At 50.3% G+C, this 19862-nt stretch overlaps 1 protein-coding gene across 1 annotated transcript; it reads left to right on the top strand.

The window, feature by feature from the left end:
* The first annotated feature begins 557 nt into the window (after positions 1–557).
* TRAP1 (TNF receptor associated protein 1) lies at positions 558–19313 on the top strand. The gene is made up of 18 exons (XM_085237966.1): positions 558–910; positions 3268–3435; positions 4036–4118; positions 4497–4637; positions 9761–9832; positions 10416–10576; positions 11628–11737; positions 11915–11988; positions 13964–14119; positions 14441–14561; positions 14692–14761; positions 15111–15258; positions 15766–15951; positions 16506–16644; positions 17000–17085; positions 17596–17741; positions 18126–18198; positions 18478–19313. The coding sequence occupies exons 1-18, from the start codon at positions 832–834 to the stop codon at positions 18577–18579; spliced, it is 2115 nt and encodes a 704-aa protein (XP_085094092.1). The 5' UTR covers positions 558–831; the 3' UTR covers positions 18580–19313.
* The last annotated feature ends 549 nt before the right edge of the window (positions 19314–19862 follow it).

Raw genomic sequence — 19862 nt, 5'->3', positions numbered from 1 at the left:
TGCATCTTTCAGAGCACGGGGCTGAGGGGCTGCCGGCAGCAGCAGGCTGAGGGAGAAGAGCCGTCCTGCAGGGCACGCAGCAGTTACAGGAACGGCTGGGGACGGGACAGGAATCCCATCTGCCGCCTTGCTGGAGCCAGGAGCGGCCATGGCTGCGGCAGCTCAATGTGCCTTTGGGTCAGCACGCAGGAAACCGAAACGAGCCTGAAGAGAGCGGAGGATCCCCGCCAGATCACCCGGGGCCGCGGGCTTCCTGCAGGAGGGCAGTTTGTGGCTCAATGGTCAGAACGGAACCAAAGCGGGAGGGCAGCGTTCCGCGCTGCAGCACGGCAGTGCGCTGCGATCAGACGGAGGCGGGAGCACGGCAGTGAGCTGCGATCAGACGGAGGCGGGAGCGAGGAGAGCAGGAGGAGGGAAACGCTTTGAACGGGCTCAGAAGTCATTCGGGATTTGGGCACAGCGCGGGGGATCCGAGGAGGGGGGGGGGTTGTTCCAGGTGGAAGCGCAGCCCAGCGGAAGGCGCTGGCAGCGCTGCAGGGGCTCGGCGGCGCCACGTGCGAGAGCAGCGCCGGGCAGCGCGGAGGACGGGCTGCAGGCACGAGGCTTTGGACTCGCAGCGCCGCCTCTGCTATGCGGGCGCCGTTCCCTCGCGAAGGGATCGCGGATACCGGGCAGCGCCGCTCCGGCTCAGCGGGACTCGGACGAACGCCGCCCCGCCGCGGGTCGGGAAGGCGCCGCGGGAGGTGACGTCAGTGACGCGTCACGCGCTGACCCGTGACGTCATCGCCACGCGCCGGGGGGCAGCGGCGCCGCGCGAGGCGGGAGCGCGGCATGGCGGCGGCGGTGGTGCGGAGTGGGCGGCGCCTCGCGGCTCTGCTGCGTGCCGGGACCGGGCCGCGGGCGGCCGCAGGTGAGCGGAGCACCGCGCCGTGCCGCTCCGCTCCCGGGCCCGGTCACGGCTGCGGCCCCGGGCCCTGCCCGGCGCTGGGGCGGCGGAGCCCCGTTGGCACGAAGCGCTCACGCCCAGCGGCGGGGCTCCGCGTGCCGTCCGGGCCGTTCCGCGGGGGCGCGTCTGTGCGGGCTGCGGGCGACGCGGCGGAGGAAACCGTGCGGCACGTCGGGCTGCTGCGGGGCGTCCTCGTGCGGCGCTTCTGGGCCGAGCGGGCATTGGAGGAGCGGACGGGCCGGGAGCGGAGCCGCCTCCCCGGGGCTGTGCGGGACGCAGCCGCGCTCCTCTGTTCGGTGCGGGCGCCCTGTCGCCAGCGGTGCTCTTTGCGTGAGCGCCCTCGGGCCCGTGGCCGCTCAGGACGAAGTTATTGTGGTAACGCCCGCTGGCCTCAATTCTCTGCGGTCTGAGCTGAGCGCTGCCTCGCCCTCAGTAACCCGCCCTGAGTTTCGAGCTGCCGATGTTGGGTTGGCTGCGTGCTCGGTGCGGGAGCCGCTTCCTGGGGTACGGCTGAGCTCAGGAGTCACAGGGGGTCTGGAGGCTCCTTCCCTTTGCTTGCACGGCGCCGTGCACGAGGCTCAGGGAGGTGTCTGCCCCGCTGACACACAGGTGGGGCGGTGATGGGGCTCACGGGAAGCTGTGAGACTGCGGCAGTGCTCAGCATTTGATGAATTGCACCCAAAGGTCTGAGCTGCCCCTCGGTGCTCAGCCAAGGTGTGAGCTGGGCCTTCCATCCATCCCCTGCTCCTCATTCTGTGCGTTGCTTTACTCTGGTAACTCAGGATGCTTTCTCGTTAGCTTTCCTGAGCTACTAATTGTGAGTTTGTCTCCAGAAGCACCTGGAGCCTTTCCCTGCTGCCGGGTGAGGGCTTCGCAGGAGAGAAATGGTTTGAGAGCATTGCAGCTTGCACTTAATGAGCCTTGGCTGCCTGACACAGGACGGGCTGTTAATTAAGGGTGATAAGACCAGACGTTGCACAGATCCCAGAGTAACTTCTAAACTGATGAGTGGTGATTTGTTCATTGCGCTTTAGAGGTAGGGAGACAAAAAAAAGAACATAAGTACGTGAAAAATTATAGGTAGTTGTGGTTTCTGGAGACAGCTGGTGTTTGTGGGCTGGGGATGCACTGCTCAGCCCCGAGGCCTTGCTGTTCTAGGTCTGGCAACAGAAAGCACCCTGAGGTTGGTGTGGAGCTGCTCGTGGTTTGCTGCTCCTCTGGATGTCGGTGAGGAAGCAACATTTCCTGTGTTATCTGCTCACCAGGGAGCTTGTCTTGCATGTGTGCATACATACAAGTGCTGTGTTTCCTGATGCTCTACAGCATCTGGTGTGGGCAAAAATCTGCAAGCGCTGAGCTGCCTCAGGCCTTTCTCTCTCCAGCACAGCCACAGCTCTGCGTGTCCCACAGCTGCAGCCACACGTGCTGCTCTCTGTGCTCTGCATGGACCCAGCAAAGGCAGCCAGGGAGGGATCAGGAGTGAGTCCTGTGGTACTGGGACAGCTTTGTGGTGCTGAGAGCGAGCAGTTTGTGTGGGAGGTGCTCAGATGCCTTAAGGGCTACTGGTGTGCTCTTTTCTCATGCCTCTCCTCCTGACAGAGCCCAGCTCCTCTGGGTTTGGCTGGGGAAGGCCCACACCCACGCCTGTCCTGCCCTGGGCCCAGCACAGCTGAGTGCTGCAGCTGTCATTTGGGCGCAGGCTGTTCTTCTTTAGAAACCAAGTGCTTGGCATTGGGCAGCTCTGTAGTGCTGTGAAGGGTCTTCTTGGGTCCTGTTCTGTCTCCCAGCACAGAGAAGGCTTCAGTTCACCTGGGCATCATGAAGTGAGGGCTGGAAGTAGGAGAAAAGGGAATCCCACTTCTTAATGAGACCTGTGCTGTTTCTTTCCTGGCTTCTTGTTTTCCATGTGCTGCTTATGCCAGAGCTGGCTTGGTTGGAAGATACAATCCCAGTGCTCTGTTAGCTGTGCTCTGATGGTCACAAGTGTTTGTTGCCGTGAAGGAGATGTTGTTGCCTTGAAGGAGCTGCTCAGCTGACTCTCATGGCAAAGCGGGGCTGGCTGGAGTTGCCCTGACGTTTGGGAGCTTGCGGAGGAACTGACTGCTGTGGGAGGGATGAAAGTGAGCAAAAGGAAATGAATTTTGTTAGCTTGGTATCCAGAGAAGATAACAATGGAGGTTGCAGAATGCCTCTTCCTCCCCATTTATTTATGGTGAAAGTTACAAATTGCATCTTCTGACAAGAATTTTCGTTCAGAAGGTGCTGCTGTTGCTGCTGATACTTCTGATTTATACTGAAATATCTTGAATTGTGTGTTCTAGCAAAAGGACCAGCATGCCTCCAAAGAGAAGTACTCTGTTCTTGGAGGCTCCCCCCCCACATTCCTGCTGCCTGCTTTTCTGCTTGCCAGATGTACAGCACGCAGACGGCAGAGAGCAAGGAAGAAGAGCCTCTGCACACCATCATCAGCAACACGGAGAATGTGAAAGGTGGGCATGGATGCTGCTGTCTTGTGGGGGCATTGTTGAGCTGCAGGCACACCTAGGACAGTGTGAAAACGTTGTCTGGGTGTAACTGCATTGACTCTCCAGGGAGGTGCTTTAAAGCAAAGCCACGTGAGTTATTTGAGCACAGAAACACCATCTTAGCTCCGTGCTCCCATTGTTTTGTCTTGCAAGTATTTCTGCAGCTTCCAGGCTCTGGAGCCGCAGTAGGATTTGTGTGCTGCTCCTACTGCTGCCCACACCCCAGCTTAGCCCCCATCACAAGGGAACATAGGTGCTCACCAGCAAGGCACTACGGACGTGTGATGGGTGAATCATGGCTTTCCCTGTGTGGCTTTGGGGTTCTCTGATGCCTCTAGCAGGAGAAATGCTCTTTTTAAAAAGCCAAGTGTCTGCTTGGCAAGCGTGCTGCCTCATTAGGGATGTGTAAACAGCAGCTTTGGTGTCACCCCTTAGAGGCCACAGCTGCCTGTGCTCAGTCCTGCTTCATGGCAGCTGAAGCACATGGTGAGAAGGCAGTTTTGCCTTTCTTCTCACAGGAAAGTGGTCAAGTACCTTACGTGTGTGTTTGTGATTTTATTCTAGGTGCGGCCTCCAAGCATGAATTTCAGGCTGAAACAAAGAAACTGCTGGATATTGTTGCCCGTTCCTTGTATTCGGAGAAGGAGGTAGGGCAGCTCTACCTGCCCAGAGCTGGCAGATTTTCTGTTGTTGAAGCCCTGTCTCTGTCAGGGGTTATATCCCCCATACTCAGTTTCCCAGCAAATCCTGTGCCATTCACATCCCACGTTTTCTTGAATGTGGTTTTCTTAAGACACCTTCAAAATGTGTTTTGAAAAGGAAATGTATGGCCAAGGTGCCTCTGTGGTCCTCAGAACCTCAGCGCTTCACCAGTGAGCTCAGACCAGCCATTCTCCTGACAGATAATGGGGAAAAGCTGTTACCTTTAAGCAGGCTGGGAATTAGTTTGTGGGTGGGCATTGAGCTCTGGGAGCTCTGTGCAGTGAACAAAGCTGGGCTGTAGTGTCAGGTTGTGTCTTCCTCAGGTATTTATCCGGGAGCTGATCTCCAATGGCAGCGATGCACTGGAGAAGCTGCGTCATCGGCTCATGGCAGAAGGGAAGGCCTTGCCAGAGATGGAGATTCACCTGCAGACGGACAGTGGGAAGGGAACCATCACTATCCAGGTACCTTCTTTGGTAACAGGAGAGTGCTATTCCTCGCTGCTCTTATCTCTAGGTTTGGTGGGAGATTGGTGGAAGCTGAGTGGCAGTGCAGTCCCTTGGATTCTCAATCCTGCCTGAAGGAGAGTTCTGTCCTCAGCTGGACGATGCTTCATGAGGCTGTAACCTCTGGATCAGTTTATCTGTTCCTCACTTGTCCCTGCAGAAAAATTTGTTTCTCCTTCTTTTCTATTTAGGAACTCCCAGGAGCGTTTCTCCCAGTATCTTTTATGGTGCACTTCCTGAGTTGTATGTGCATTTCTTACTGGTAGAAAAGTTGGGAGCCTGGTTTCATTGTGACCTTTTGGGTAGGAATTCTCCTCAAGGCTGAGGTGTTGCATGGCAGCTCTCAGACCTTACCTCCCACATGGGTCGCTGGAAAGGTGCTAGAGTGGTGGTCAGAACCTCCACTGCTCATCATCTCTGCTTCAGGTGTTTTTGCGTTTGGTGTTTTTGTGGCAAAGATGTTAATGCAAAGAAGGCAAGCCATTAACTTTCCTCGTGGACAGTGTCAGCTGTGGGAGTGCAGCTTTGTTCTATTCTCAGGAGAACAGAGAATGAAGCAGACAGCAGTGAGGGGTGACGGGAGCAGTCCAGAAGAGATGTGGCACAGACAAAGCACACGATGCAGTATTTTTCATGTGTGACAAAAGCAGTCACTGTTAGAGGCTGCTCAGTTATTTTATACTCCTGTTTCTTTGCCAGACTAGCAGCTGTGGTTGCCATGGGGAAGCTAGTGATTGTTAGTGGGCAACATGGTTGTCAACCCAAAGATTCTCAAATCACGATGCAGAAGCTTTGCTTCCCCTCTCACACCTGGCTCTTGCATTCCTCTGACTGCTGTGTAACGCTGCTTCATTAATGAGCTCTCACTTAGGGATGATTCCCTGCTTGAGGCTGTCTTGCTCTTGTCTTTCTCTTCTGCCACACATCACTTCTGACCCCATCCAGACATGCCTACAGCTTGTGGCTGTGCAAGCTGTCCTCTTTTTTGGCTGGGAGACCTGTTTGCCCGCCTTTCAGACTGGATGTGTTTGACATCATACCCAATTAGAGCTGCTAGGGATTTGTCTTTTTATAACCCCCTATCTGGCTGTCTGTGCATCTCTAATGCGACTAAATGAGTCTTAACTAGCAAGCCTTTAACTGCAGAAGTACTGTGCTTTGCGAGAGAGAACAGCACTACTCCAATCTCATTTAATAGATTTGCCTTCTCAGTAGTGCCTAAAGCTCCTTATCTCCAGCAAGGGGTCTATTTATAACCTCTTAAGAAATGTACAGAATATATAAAGATTGCTTGGACCAAGCCTCATTCAGAACAGTTCCCTACCTTCCAGGAATGTGAAGGTGCAAAAGAATTTGCCTGCAGTGGATGAGACAGAGATGGATGTGCCTCACAGTCACCATTTTGTTTGCTGCACACATTTGGACTCGCTAGGGCAGAAGCAGAAGGTCTGGTGTCCCACTGTTCTCTGGGAAGGTTCCTGTTGTCTCACACTGACCCCCCAGTCCTTGTTCTCAGATCTTTATGCTGTTCTCTGCCCTTGGAGCTGGTGAATCTTGCCTCCTTTCCCATTCCAAGCCATGTGGCATCTCTGTGACACTCCATGCCTCTGTGACAGGACCAACTTGGGGGGGGTGATTGTTTAGTTCCAGTGAAGGACGACGTTCATTTCTGTTAAGTGACTGCAGTTCTGCTTGCTTCTCTGCCAGGACCTCAGCTATAAGCATTGCAGGACTCAAGAGATTTAATTTAATGTCCTCGTTGAGGAATATCCTACCTAAGCTTTGCCATCGTTGTGTCTGCTAAGGGGGGAGTGTTGTGTGTGTGTCTTCAGCAGTTCAGTGCAGGGGCAGCCATGCATCCCCAGAGTTTGGTGTGGGTGGAAGCTGGGTCTTGCTTGGCAGCCATGCCATGTTACCAGGCTGCAGCAGGGAGCCCTGCAGGGTCCTTAGCTGCATGCAGCATCCATCTGCTGCTTGGGTGTGGGGGAGCATGGTGAGTAAAAGTGGAGGTGGAGGGGTGAGGCTCTCTACTTAACTGAGGTTCAGTTGGGATGAAGCTTAGAGATGTGTGCCTCTGATTGCAGGGCTGGATTAGAGCTTCCGGGTGTTGCATCATCTTTAACCAAAAAGCCAGGGATCTGTACATAACACGTGCATCTCAAATAACCTGTGGCTAAAGAAGTGCAGAATCTTCTGTTTTCTTCCTCTTTGTGCCAGAATAAGAGCATGTCACCTTTAAGTAGGGGAAATTTAGCGTGCGTGAAAGGAAGTGCTTTACTAAACAGCAGGTATTTGGACTTGGATGGATGGAAGCTGAGTCTGCTGCAGCACTCTGCGTTGTTGTGGATGAAGTTACAGTGTTACTTCATGGCATTGGAAAAGAAGCAGAACCTCAGGCTCTTCCTTTAGGCAGCTGTCAAGTACTGGGCTTAAAGGTGTATCTCTAACTACAAGCGTTCTTTCAGGTACAACTGTGGCCAAGGCAGCAGGCTGTTTAGTTAATTGATTATTTTGTGTAACGAGGCTCTGCAATTCCTTAGGTTGGTCTCAGGTAATGAGCAAAGATAATGGTACTTAACCCAGGTTGTTTACCAGCTAAACTGAGCAATTTGTTAATTTAAACTCGATTTGTTGCTGTGATTGTGTAAGTTTTCTAATTTACCAAAAATTACAATACAAAAGCAAGAACTGTGAAGTGATGTGATGAGACTGGTACTGGGGCCAAGGAAGACAGGGGAGTCCTCAGGGCTGTGGGGCAAACAAAGCAGGTGGTGAATGCAGCCATCCAGCTGTAACCACACAGAATGGTCTCTGCAAACTTCCACCACCCACAGCAGGAAGGTTGGAACAAAGCACAGGGAATGCACAAATGTGCAGTGCAGAAGAACAGTGCTGTAGGGTGGCAGTGGGGCTGACTGTGTGCTCAGTGCCCTGAGAAGTCCCAGGAGGGCAGTTCAACCAGGTGGGTAGGTGCTCAGCAGAGCAGCAGGTGGGCTGCTGTAATTAGCTGCCAGCTAATGAGGTGTCCATGCCCTGAATCCTGTGCTGTTCAGCAGCTGATTCTCTGCTGCAAAGCTGTGTGCAAAACGGCACACTTTGAACTCTGAACGTATCCCTCATGTTTTGTGACTTGTGGAGGTCCACAGCCGGTTGGCTGTATGGTTGTTCCCACCGCTGTTCTTAGGAAGGTAAAACTTTCCTGGAGCCTGAGGGGAGGACTTGAAGCCCTCTATGGGGGAATGAAGCTGTAATGGTGGTGGAACACAGTTCTGCTGCCTGATCACAGCTCAGGGGTATTTGCAGAGCTGCAGGCAGCCCAGCACCGGGAGCAGCTCCGTCTGTTGAAGGCAGCCTTGCGGCGCAGCGCTGAACCTGGTGCTGCAGGAGCAGTTTGAATCTCGAAGGGGTTCCCCTCTGAATCCACTCAGGAGTTCTCCTGCCTCAGGAAATGCCAGCATCCCTGCTTGAACACCTCAGCACGTGCTTTCTGCTTCCCCTGTGAGCAGCCCAGCGGTGCTCTGAGCCACGCTCTTTGCTCGTTGCATTCACCCTCATCAGCTTGGCCTCCAGTTTTTGTCCTTAAGCATTTTGCAATAAGTTTGGCTGGGAATTAAATAGCCAAATATATTCATGGGGTATTTTTTTTAACACAGTGGAATTTGAGAATGACATGCTGCGCTATAAATAGGAGTAGATCAGAGGAATTAAGTGTGTTCTGCTCAGGGTCTGGCACGAGCAAAACCTGAACCAGATGCTGAAAACATTTTTTTTTCTGTACTTCTTTTTTTTTTTCTGGGGGAAAGAGACCGTGTCAAATTCCTGAGGTTGTGCCATACTCTGTTTTTCCTGGCTTTTCATCTCCTGTGCTGTTACCTGGCATCATTCATCTTCTCAAACAAGATGAGTGTGGTGGCCCTCACTGTGTGTAATCCTGTGGAAGGTACTGCTGTGCTGCAACGTGGGGGGAGGCAGAGCAATGTCTGCTCACACAGCACCTCGCTTGGTAACCTCACAGGTTGACCACTGTTTGGTCAGTTGGTGGTCTTAAGCACCAGATTAAAAGGTATATGTAAGTATTAATTATGCCACCTGACTTTACTGGTAAATAGGTCCACTGAGTGCCCCATATGGGTGGTAGAAGCGTGCTGTGCATGAGATCTTGCTGGCATCCCACCTGAGCCATCTCACAGCAGTTGGTTCCAGGCAAACTCATTTTGCTGACTCCAGCACACCAAATTGCCACTCTTGCATCAGTGAAGTGTGAGCGTGTCAGTATTTGGGATGCACACAGTGCTGTCGGCTTTGACAGCTGCTTGCAGGTACATGAGGAGAGCTGAGCTCTTCACCTCGACAGGAATCACCTTTCACTCAGCCAGTTGTGCTGCTGCCATCTTACTGAGCGAGAGAATGTGGCACAGAGCACTGCAAGGTAAGGAGCTTCCAGCTGAGATACAGCACTGCAGCACTCAGGCTTGGGGGCCTGAACGCTGGCAGGTTTGTTCTCATGTTTTTGGAGGACTGGGAGAAGTGGAGTGGGGGCAGGAAAAGACAGGCACTGTATGAGGATGAATGAATGTGGTCCTTGTAGCCAGGAGCCTGCATTGCCTGAGATCTGAGGGATTCGCTGCTCTGCTACTGCTGGCTGGAAGTAAACTGCATCTCGTTGCTCCTCACCTCTCCTGTGTATTGGCACAGGAATGGGACTGAGTGTACGTGCTCAGCTCCTTGTGCAGGGAGGCTGAGACCTGGGCTGAGATTGCTTTCCAACACTGGCATGCAGTGTTGTTAGTGGTGCAGAAACCAGCCTGTCTTGACAGGTTTTTGTGTTGTCTCCATGTAATACTTGAGTTTCTAAACGTCCTGGTGGTTTATAGCCACAAAGCAGCTGTGGCCCCTGCTCTGAGCCTTTTGAGTCTGTCGTCCTGCCCTGGTGCAGGTGCTGTCACAGCTGGAAGCTGCTGTTGCATTTACTGCTTGACTGGCTGGAAGAGACTGTTGATCAGAAGGAGAAGTTGCTTGGGTTCTGCTTGCTACAGCAGTTCTCTACTGTTATTTCAGCGGTTGTTGCTGTTTCTTTTCAGGACACAGGCATTGGGATGACCCAGGAGGAGCTTGTTTCTAACCTTGGTACCATTGCTCGATCAGGTTCAAAGGTAACTCAGGGTGGGGTGCCCCTTCTTTCCCTTAGAAAAGGCTTCTCCAGTTACAGCCACATTTGTTCTCCCAGTAATTTCTCATTCTGTCTCTTCCCTTGGCCCCCAGCCCAGCTGGGGAATTACAACCCTCCTGGAAGGTGAAACCTTCCCATGGACTCTTCTAGCCCACAATGGTCTCTGCTGTGAGCCAGGGAGGCCTGTGGTGCCAAAGCTGCACTAATGGGCCCTGTGTGTAATACTGCTGCACCTGGCTGCCCTCGCTCCCAAAGGTAACTGCCTTCCTCCATGAGCCATGTTTGTGCAGGGAGACAGGCTCATTTGGCATTCCCATTGCATCCATGAGGGCAACAGCTGTGTCCTTGTGCTGGCAAATTGTTGTATGTATTTTGTTGATACTTTTTTTTCCTATCTCTGGAGTCACCACTCTGAGATTGCTTGCTCCTCATTCACCGAGCCCTTGCTCGTGTTCCTTTCCTGCTAGTTGCAGTGCACAGTGCCCTAGGCAGTGCTCCCCTTTGCCAGAGATGCGGTCCCTGAAGTCATTGCATGGTGGTTTATGTCTCCTCCTTTGTTCCTTCAGGCATTTCTGGATGCACTGCAGAGTCAGGCTGAAGCCAGCAGTAAAATCATTGGCCAGTTTGGAGTAGGCTTCTACTCAGCCTTCATGGTGGCTGATAAAGTGGAGGTGTTCTCACAGTCTGCGGAGCCGGGGAGCCTGGGATACCACTGGTCTTCAGATGGGTAAGGCTGCAGGGTGGGATGGAAGCATTCAGGGAGGGGCTGTGTCCAGATCAGGCACAAGCTGAAAGCTGTGCAAAGCAAGATGGGGCTCGTGTGTTCTTCCATGACTGGATTTACTGCCTTAGATCCTGCTCAGGTTACACGTGGCAAGAAAGCGTGGCCAAATGTGCCAGGATGAACAACCACAGGGACAAACTTGCTTTGTTGCAGTAGGTGTGCATGGACAAAGCAAGTACCTGCCTCTCCAGTTCCTTCCCTTCTGGCTTTGCAGTGCTCCAAACCAGAGACAAATGTATTGTCTTTAGTCTGGCTGGTCCTTGGCTTTTTGCTCGAGGGCAGCAGGCAGGGCTCACACAGTGCTCTGCAGGCACGGTTGGATCCGTGTGCTCAGCCTTTGCTTCTTGCTCACAAGTTGCAAACGTTTGTGACAGCAAAGCTGTGCTGTGTTGCACCAAGTTGAAATTGGAGCTCCTAGGAATGAGGAGCTCTGCATCCCTTTACCATCTCCTAGAAATAAAGTATTTACCAAGTTATTTAAATTATTGAAAAAATATGTTGTAACTGAGACTTCAGACTTTTGGGGTATGAGCAAGCTGATGTGCACTGCAGTTTGTATTTCTGTACCATCTGAAGGCTTGTCTGTTGTCATTCTTGCATGGCATTCACTTGGCAGTATGATAGGAATGGTCACCCAGAATATACTGTCTCTACAAAGCACAGCTTCTTTTCATTGCAACAAGCTGTGGCTGAAGATTAGGCCTGTGCAAGCTGAAGTTTGCTTGAAGTTTGTTTCCTTTTCTGTAGAGGCTACTGGTCTGCAAAGAGCTGTGTCCTGGGGCCAGATTCTCCATAGCAAGACAGCTACAATCTCTGGGGAGTTCTCTGAAAGGCACAGAGAACATTCTGACGTCCAAGATTTTGTTTTGTTCTGTTTTGTTTTTGCCTTTTCCTCTTGGTGCTGAAGCGTTGTGCAAGCTGTCAGTTTAATTACACGTCCCATATAAGATGTGGCTGAGGCACAGGCTGACATGGGTTCTGTTTCTAATCCTAGCTCAGGAATGTTTGAGATCGCAGAAGCATCTGGTGTCAGAACTGGGACTAAGATTATTATACATCTCAAGGAAGACTGCAAGGAGTTTGCAAATGAAGACCGAGTCAAGGGTGAGCGGAGGAGGGAAGTGCTGTTATGTGCTATGGATGTGTGGAATCTGTTGGTTCTCTATGAGTGGGAGGTGAATTTACAGTGTTATTCCTCTCCTGCAGCACCATTCACTGAAGAAATTCTTACTCTGTTGTTTTCACAAACGTGACTCTTCAGTGTCTTTTTTTCCATTCCAGAGGTGGTGACAAAATACAGCAACTTCATCAGCTTCCCTCTGTATCTCAACGGGAGACGAATTAACACATTACAGGTGAGCAGGATGGCTATGGGCAGGTTGCTCGTGGAGTCCATTGTAATCCTCTGCTGGAGAGAGGAAACACAAAGCCACTGCTGCTGCTGTCCCTGGCAGTCAGGGGAGGGCTGTCCAGAGCATCGCGGACCACGCAGTGACAAGTTAATTAAAACAAGAGGAGGCAATCTGATGCAAGTCATGCCTGATACTGCTATTTTGTATTTGAGAGAACATTTGTAGATTGGCAAAACAGTTTTTATTTACAGATACCTTCCAGATTCTTTCCCAATCTAAGTGATTATGTCAGTGCTTTACAATACTACTTTTAACTGTTGAAGCCAGATAGCGGTGTGCTGACACCTCTTGCTGTTGTTTTTTCTGTCCTTCTTGGGTTAGCCAGCACTGGTGAATGGTTGGTTTTCCTGGTGGTTTAGCTCACCACCTCATTTTCTGCTTAGCTTTTTGGCTGACCACATAATCATCCACCTTAGGCAGGAGTTCTTGGCCCAATTGCAGGAATCTGCTAGTTGAAATTAGTTATCTTTAAAATAAAAAGCCACCTATGTATCATTTTCTTCTAGCATTTCTTTCTCTGGTTGGTTCGGTCTTCCTCATGTAAGAGAGTAGGTGGAGGGTGTGCATTTGTTTGCTTTTTCATAAAATGTGATGCTGACAAGTTGCTAAGATGTACTGAAACATTTTATCATGTTAATTTATTTAATGCTCTGTAATTGGTGTTATTAGTGTCTGATATTTGTTTGGATTCCTACAATTATAATGTTTCTGTTTTGAAGGCTTTCTAGCTGTTTCCCTTGAATTACAACAGTAGAAATAGATATAGACAGCTGTTGGTCTTCCTGTCTGACAATCAATAGAACACACTCCCTAGAGAAGAGCTGTACTGGAGCAAGGGGTGAAATTGCTTAATGGAGTAATTCTGTCTTCTTATCAGAAAGTTTGTTTTCACACTGGGATGTGGCAACAGCTTTATTCTCATCACGCTCCTATTTCACACCTCTTTACCCAGGTTTTTTTTTGGTTTTCCCCATTTTTCTACACATCAACATCAGTTCACTGTAAACAAAGCCACAGATCCCTAACATGGGTTTTCCTAGATAAGATTTTGAATGCCTGCCATGTAGCTGACAGTGTAGATTTAGAGGCTTTTCTGGTCTTAACTGTGGTAACTGTAGCTACAAGTAAGACTCTAGGAAAGCAGGACTTTATCTAAGAGCTGCTGTGAAGCACCTTCATACCTGCTTGAGTCTGTAGTCCTACCTGTGATCCTGCAAACCCTCCAGGGCACCTGGATGCTGGAACTGTTAGGAAGCCATTTGTGTAACGAGATTTTGAGGCAAAAGCTGCTTTAAGGAATGTGGAAGCATGGCAGGATTGCCATGAGTTGCATCCTTTGGACTGGTCTGCTGGATGTTTGTATTGCCACCAGTGATTACACCCGCCATTCATTAGGGCTTGAATGGTGAAAGTAGCACTAAGTGTAGTGGGCTCATCTGTCTGCAAACAAGAGTTTCTTAATTGGTCCCAGTGTTTGTTAAATAGACAGAACCTGCTCCCACTGAAGTTAAATTTTCTTTTCATTGTTGCTCTGAGCCTTGAGATGCTTGACCAGCACTGCTAGTCAGCTGAGCTGTGCTAACAGGATGCTTTTGGTAAGTGTGAAGTGATGGAAGTTAGCCAAATCCCTTTTGTTTTGGGCTAGACAAATCTGCCTTATGTCTGCTGTAGGGCAAGAGTACCTGCTTGGAAGGTGATCAGAGATCAACTGAGGGTCAGTAATTTGTCAGCGTGTGAACCATACTGCATCCCACTGCCTTCATGCTGCGCAGAGGAGTGTGACTGTTTGAAAGATGATATTGCTTTGCTTTGTTGCCCTGAGAGAAAATGTAATTCTTCTTCTGAAAGAAGAGCCCTGTGCTACGAAACCACATGGGGATGAGAGCTGATGGGAACTCATCTCCCTGCTCCTCCACAGGCACTGTGGATGCTGGACCCAAAGGACATCGGGGAGTGGCAGCATGAGGAGTTCTACCGCTTCATAGCACAGGCTTACGACAAGCCCCGCTATATCCTGCACTACAAGACCGATGCACCCCTCAACATCCGCAGCATCTTCTACGTGCCTGAGCAAGTATGTGTCCAGGGAACTGTGGGACACCTGTGCAGCTCCTCTGGAGATGAGAGAAGAGCAGTGCTCTGTAGGGAGAGGAGGCAGCTGAGGCTGCAGAATTGCAAAGAATATCCAGTGTAGCATCTTTGTGGTGAGCTGGGAGTTACAGGGAAATGGTAGGGGTAGTGAGCCATGGCAGGAGCTGAAGGTGACTCAGGTCCCTGGGGAAGACAGCCAAGGTGTAAGTTCCTGTTGGATTCAGTACCGACTGCTGCAGCATGGTATGCAGTTAATGACTGGGTGCGCTGAGCTGGTGTTACCTTTCTTCTCTTCTTCCTGCAGAAACCATCCATGTTTGACATCAGCAGGGAACTGGGTTCCAGTGTTGCCCTCTACAGCCGCAAAATTCTCATTCAAACCAAAGCTGCAGACATCCTGCCTAAGTGGCTGCGCTTCCTTAGAGGTGTGTGCTGAGAGCAGGAATAGCAGCCTGTAGAGCAGGGCTTCCACTGGGGGTTAGGTGGGGGGCTGCTTCCTTCCTGAGCCTGGCGCTCGTGTGTGCTTCACTGTTCAAGGGTTGTTCTGTGTTCCAGGTGTTGTAGACAGTGAGGATATACCCCTGAACCTCAGCAGGGAGCTGTTGCAGGAAAGTGCCCTTATCAGGTAAGCAAGAGGTAGATCCTGTGTACTGGTGAGGCTTCCTGCTGGGTAGCTGTAGGAGTGTGCTGAATGTCCTGTGTGTGGTTGGTTATGTTCATATAGAAAAGGTGAACTTTAGCAGTGCATTTGTGCCACAGCCCTAGCTGTATCTCCAGCTCGCGAGCTACTCTTGACTGAAATACAAAGAACAGATGTAGAACCATGAAGGAAAGGAGACAGTGGCCCTAGAGTTTCTTCTTTGTCCTCATGTTTCCAAATACATCCTTGAAACACTGCACAGGGAGAGAGACGTTCACTTAAAGTCTCACCTTGGTCTAGCAGCCATCTTCAGAAAGGCTTGTTCCTACTGCAGGAAGCTCCGAGATGTTTTGCAGAAGAGGCTGATCAAATTCTTCGTTGACCAGAGCAAGAAGGACCCTGAGAAATATGCAAAATTCTTTGAAGACTACGGAGTATTCATGAGAGAGGGAATTGTCACGATAGCAGAGCAGGATGTCAAGGTACCAGCTGTCCTGATGCACTGAAGCTGATAAGAAAGTGTTGGCTGCTTCCTGGGATGAGGGGGACAGCTACTTCTCTGCGAATCTTACATGCTCATAACTCTTGTTCATGGATCTAGTATGACCTGAGGGCTCCCTTGTGCATCTTAACCTAACTCTGGCTTTTTCTGGCTGAGTACTGCTTCCCACTTATGTTGAGACACTGCAGAATCTTTGTATTCACACACTGTCAGCCCTTGTTGTAATTTGAGCTACAGCCCACCATACAGTAGAGCTTTCCCTCTAGTGTTGTCTTCAGCCTGGATTCCCATTTCCAAGAGAGCTGGCCTACATCATGTCTAGGTCACTTTCCTGCCTCCATAATATCTGGATCAGGAAGGGGGAAACTCAGAATCCTCTGAGTCTTTCTGCAGCAGTACCCACTGCAAAGAGATGCCCTAGGGCTGGGAGTGGTCAGGCAGAGCTACTGTGAGCTGCCCTCAGCTCACAAGAGCACATTTCTTCCAGGAGGACATTGCAAAGCTGCTGCGTTATGAATCGTCTGCCCTGCCTGCAGGCCAGCTGACCAGCCTGACCGAATACGCCTCGCGCATGAAGGCGGGGAGCAGGAACATCTATTATCTGTGTGCACCCAACCGACACCTGGCTGAACACTCACCTTACTTCGAGGCCATGAAGAAAAAGGACATGGAGGTAGGTGAGCGGTTTGCTGAGGCCAGGGAGGACTGGCTGAGCTGCTGCATCTGTGCTCAGGGCTCAGTTGGTTTTTGGAGCTGAGCAGAGCAGTGAGGCTTGCGATAGCTCCCCTCTTTTCATCCCTCTGCCTCCACTTGGACTGGCTCCTGCAGCATGGGGTCAGGTTATTGGTGAGGGACCTCCAGCACGCTGTGCAGGTGGGCTACTACTCATGCAGACACCTGGATGTTTCTGCTCATTCTGACATCTGTTATTTACCTTCACTGAAGCCTGCTGAAGGAGCCTAGGAGCTGCTGTGCAGTGTTGTTAGAGGTGTCCTCTGCAGGCAGGTGGCCCTTTCAGGATTGTGCTTCCCTGGGAGGCAGCTGCAGCCCAGCCATCCATGGTAACAAAGCCCCTCAAGGGTTTTTTTTGAAGCCCTGAGTAGTTGCTGAACGTGCTGGTTTCCTTTGTGATGTTCTTGCCATTTAGTGCAGAGTGTTGCCTCTGGAACTCCTCTGGAAAAGGGAGGTGCTATTAGGTCTCAAACTACGTGTCTTTTTTTGGCACAGGTCCTGTTCTGCTATGAGCAATTTGATGAGCTGACACTCTTGCACCTTCGGGAGTTTGACAAGAAGAAGCTCATCTCGGTGGAGACGGACATTGTTGTTGATCACTATAAGGAAGAGAAGTTTGAAGAGAATCGCCCAGGTATGGTGGGGTTTCCCTGTCCTGTCCCCTGCATGCAGTGCTGCTGTCCTGTGTCATGCAGTGAGGGTACACCTCATTCAGCACATTTGCAATTCCTGACTATATGAGTATGCACACACCTGGCACTTTGACAGAGGAGGCAAGCATAGGCAGGAAAAGAGCTTGTCTTCTCTCATTATGGCACAGTTAGGGACAAGGAGATGTACACAGGGGTGTGCTGAGTGGTGCTGCATTCCCGTTTCTACGAGAGAGCATGTAAATAGGAGTGTGAAATTGACTGAGATCAGCAGTAAATCTCAGTGTTTGTTGACATACGGAAGGTGCATAAGCAAATGTGTCCTCTTTCCTCTGCTAGCTGCAGAACGTCTAACAGATGTGGAGGCTGAGGACCTGATGGCCTGGATGAGAAATGCCTTAGGCACTCGAGTCACTGGTGTTAAGGTAGGTATTCTTCACCTGGGTAGCTGAGTACAGAAGATCCACAGAGAGCATATTCTAGGAAGAAGAGGCAGAGGTTGACTGCTGGGTTTTTTTGGACCCTGAGAGAAATTATTCTTTTCTCTGCCTCCTTTCTATAAGTGATGTGAACTCTGGTATTTGTTATTTGGGTGGTCCCTGTGGGAGTGGGAAGAGTGACTTCTTCATGTGTAATGTGCAAAGCCTTTTAGTCACTCATACTTAAGTTAGCAGAACATGCTGTTGACTGTCCTGCCTGTGGACTAGGAAGCTATTGGCAAGGAATGTTTTGGATACAGCTGTGAGCTACTGCTTATGGACTAGTGGAGCCACTTGGGATGCCAGCTGCCTTGCCTGTTTAGGCAGCTCTTTGGGATGGGGACGATTTGTGCAGTCTTGGTGTGGGTCTGTACTGAGGAGACTCTCAATCCCTTACCACCCCCTACTTCTAACCCACATTTTCCATCTCAACACTGACTGCTGTTTTTGCCACAGGTGACCACACGGCTGGACACCCACCCTGCCATGATCACTGTGCTCGAGATGGGGGCTGCCCGCCATTTTCTTCGCATGCAGCAGCTGGCCAAGACCCAGGAGGAGCGAGCCCAGCTCCTTCAGCCCACCCTGGAGATCAACACGGGGTAAGGGATTGCAATAACACTGCTAAGCACCGCCTTCCTGCTGGTTTGGAGGTAGAGAAGAGGACAATGTAAAGCCCTCAGGTAGCAGAACTCTCTCCAGTAAGTGCAGGGTGTTACAGCTCCTTAGCCTGTGAGGCTGTATGGCATGATGGATGTGAGGCACCCACCCTCACTGTATTCAGCCTTCAAGGACTGTCAGGGTGATAGTGTCAGGATGGGAGAGAAGAGAGAAACCTCTGGAACAGAAGCGAGGAAGGTGGAGCTGTTTTGTCCTTTTGGTAGAACATTTTCTGTCCCACTTCGGCTTAGGTGCTCATTCTGGAAAGCTATTTCTCACGTGTCCAAAAATGCTAAGTCTCAATATTGATCTCTTATTTTTTACAGTCACACTCTGATTAAGAAGCTGAATGAGCTGAAGGACAGTCAGCCTGATCTGGCCCAGATGTTACTTGATCAGGTGAGAGCCAGGCCTTCTCCAAAGGCACTGCCATCCTCCCCAGAGCCACCTTGCAGACAGTGTGGCAGGGAGCAGGGTGGAGCCCTTGTAGCAAGCTGGATTATCACTCCTCCTTCATCACCACTCTGGATATTTCTGCTGCTTCTGGTCCATGTGTGTTCCTAGCAGACTGCCTAGAAAACATGCTTGGTCTCAACGTGCAAGTCCTGGAGTGACATTCCTCAACATTCATTCACCTCGTTCTTCCTGACAATTTAATGCTCTTCTTCTTTTTCTCAGATTTATGAGAATGCCATGATAGCAGCAGGACTGAATGAAGATCCCAGACCAATGGTGAGCCGGCTGAATGAACTCCTCACCAAAATCCTAGAGAAAAACTAAGTTCTAGAAGATTTAAGGATGAACTCTGTGCTGATATGTCTTTCCTCAAGTACAGTCACTGTGTCAGCTATTGCAGCATCTGCTTGCACACACTGTACAGTGAGGAGTTCACTTGGCAGATGGCCAGTGCAGGGGACTTCCAGCCACCACTGCACAGGTAGGAGCCAGTTATAATTACTGGGTTGTGTTATCAGCCTGCTGAAGTGCACTGTTCTTAGTGGGAGCAAAATGCAGCAGTGACAGCTAAAACAATATGCATAAAATTCTGACAGAACCCTTGAGAATCTCATTTCATCTATTTCTAGAAATGGCCTTTTCCAAAATAGGTTTTGGCAGCAAGAGTCTTGGTTAAATCCTGGTTAGTATACCCTCTGTCCACTGAAGAATGAATTTCTGTGCACCACTGTGCTCTACACTAGCACTGGCAGAATCCGTTAATTTGTCAAGAGGCTTCCACCTCTAACCAGGCACAGAGATTGATTGCTGTCATTAGCAGACATACTGTTGGTTGAACATGTTGGTACAATCCCATGGCAGAAAAGATCACCAAGCTGCTGGATAGTTGAGTTCATCCTTGTCTTGCTGCAGAGACTAGGAAGTAACTGGGAAACAGCTTTCCAGGGTATGGCTTTCTGGAGGCTCTCCAAGGTGTTTTTTTTTATCTCTTCTGTGGGATAAATTGCATGTCTAGCTGGCCTGTATTTATGGTAAATAAATGCTGCTTCTTTTCCAAAGCCCTCCGCTCTTCTGGCTTCCCCTTACTCTGTTGGTCTTTGTGTCTTAGAGCTGGTGATTTCACAGTTCTCTTTTCTGAAGCTATTGGTTCTCCAGAACATTGGGTGTTGGACAGTGGTGGAAAGAGAATGCCGTGAAAATAGTAGGTTGTAGCAGGGTGTGGAAGGAAAAGAGGAGCCACTCCAGCTATAAATTGTTAGCCATGTCCTTGGAAAAATTGAGGTTCTCTCTTTGATTTTTTTCTATTTTTTTTTTCTGAGGAGCAGTGGCTGCTCGGTAGAAGAGATGTTTGTAACAGGAAATACCATACGAGATTTCCCTCTGTGTGTCTGGTTTACACCATGCAAACCAGTTTACAAGAATTCTTTTCCATTTTCACCTCTGAGGCAGCTGTGATATTTGTTTAGCTTATCCTTAAATTGCCAGATTAAGATCCTGGAACTGAATTTGGTTAAGTGTTGGGACTCTGTACTGAAAGCCAGCAGCTCAGGTGGTACGAATAAACACACACAAGGTTTTGCTCCTGAAAGTAGACAACATATGTAGAG

This window comes from Meleagris gallopavo, chromosome 16 (genome assembly GCF_905368555.1).
Source record: "Meleagris gallopavo chromosome 16, MGAL_WU_HG_1.1, whole genome shotgun sequence".
NCBI lineage: Eukaryota > Metazoa > Chordata > Aves > Galliformes > Phasianidae > Meleagris > Meleagris gallopavo.
The sequence above is the reverse complement of the archived record's forward strand: the minus strand, read 5'-3'. Positions and strand labels throughout refer to the sequence as shown.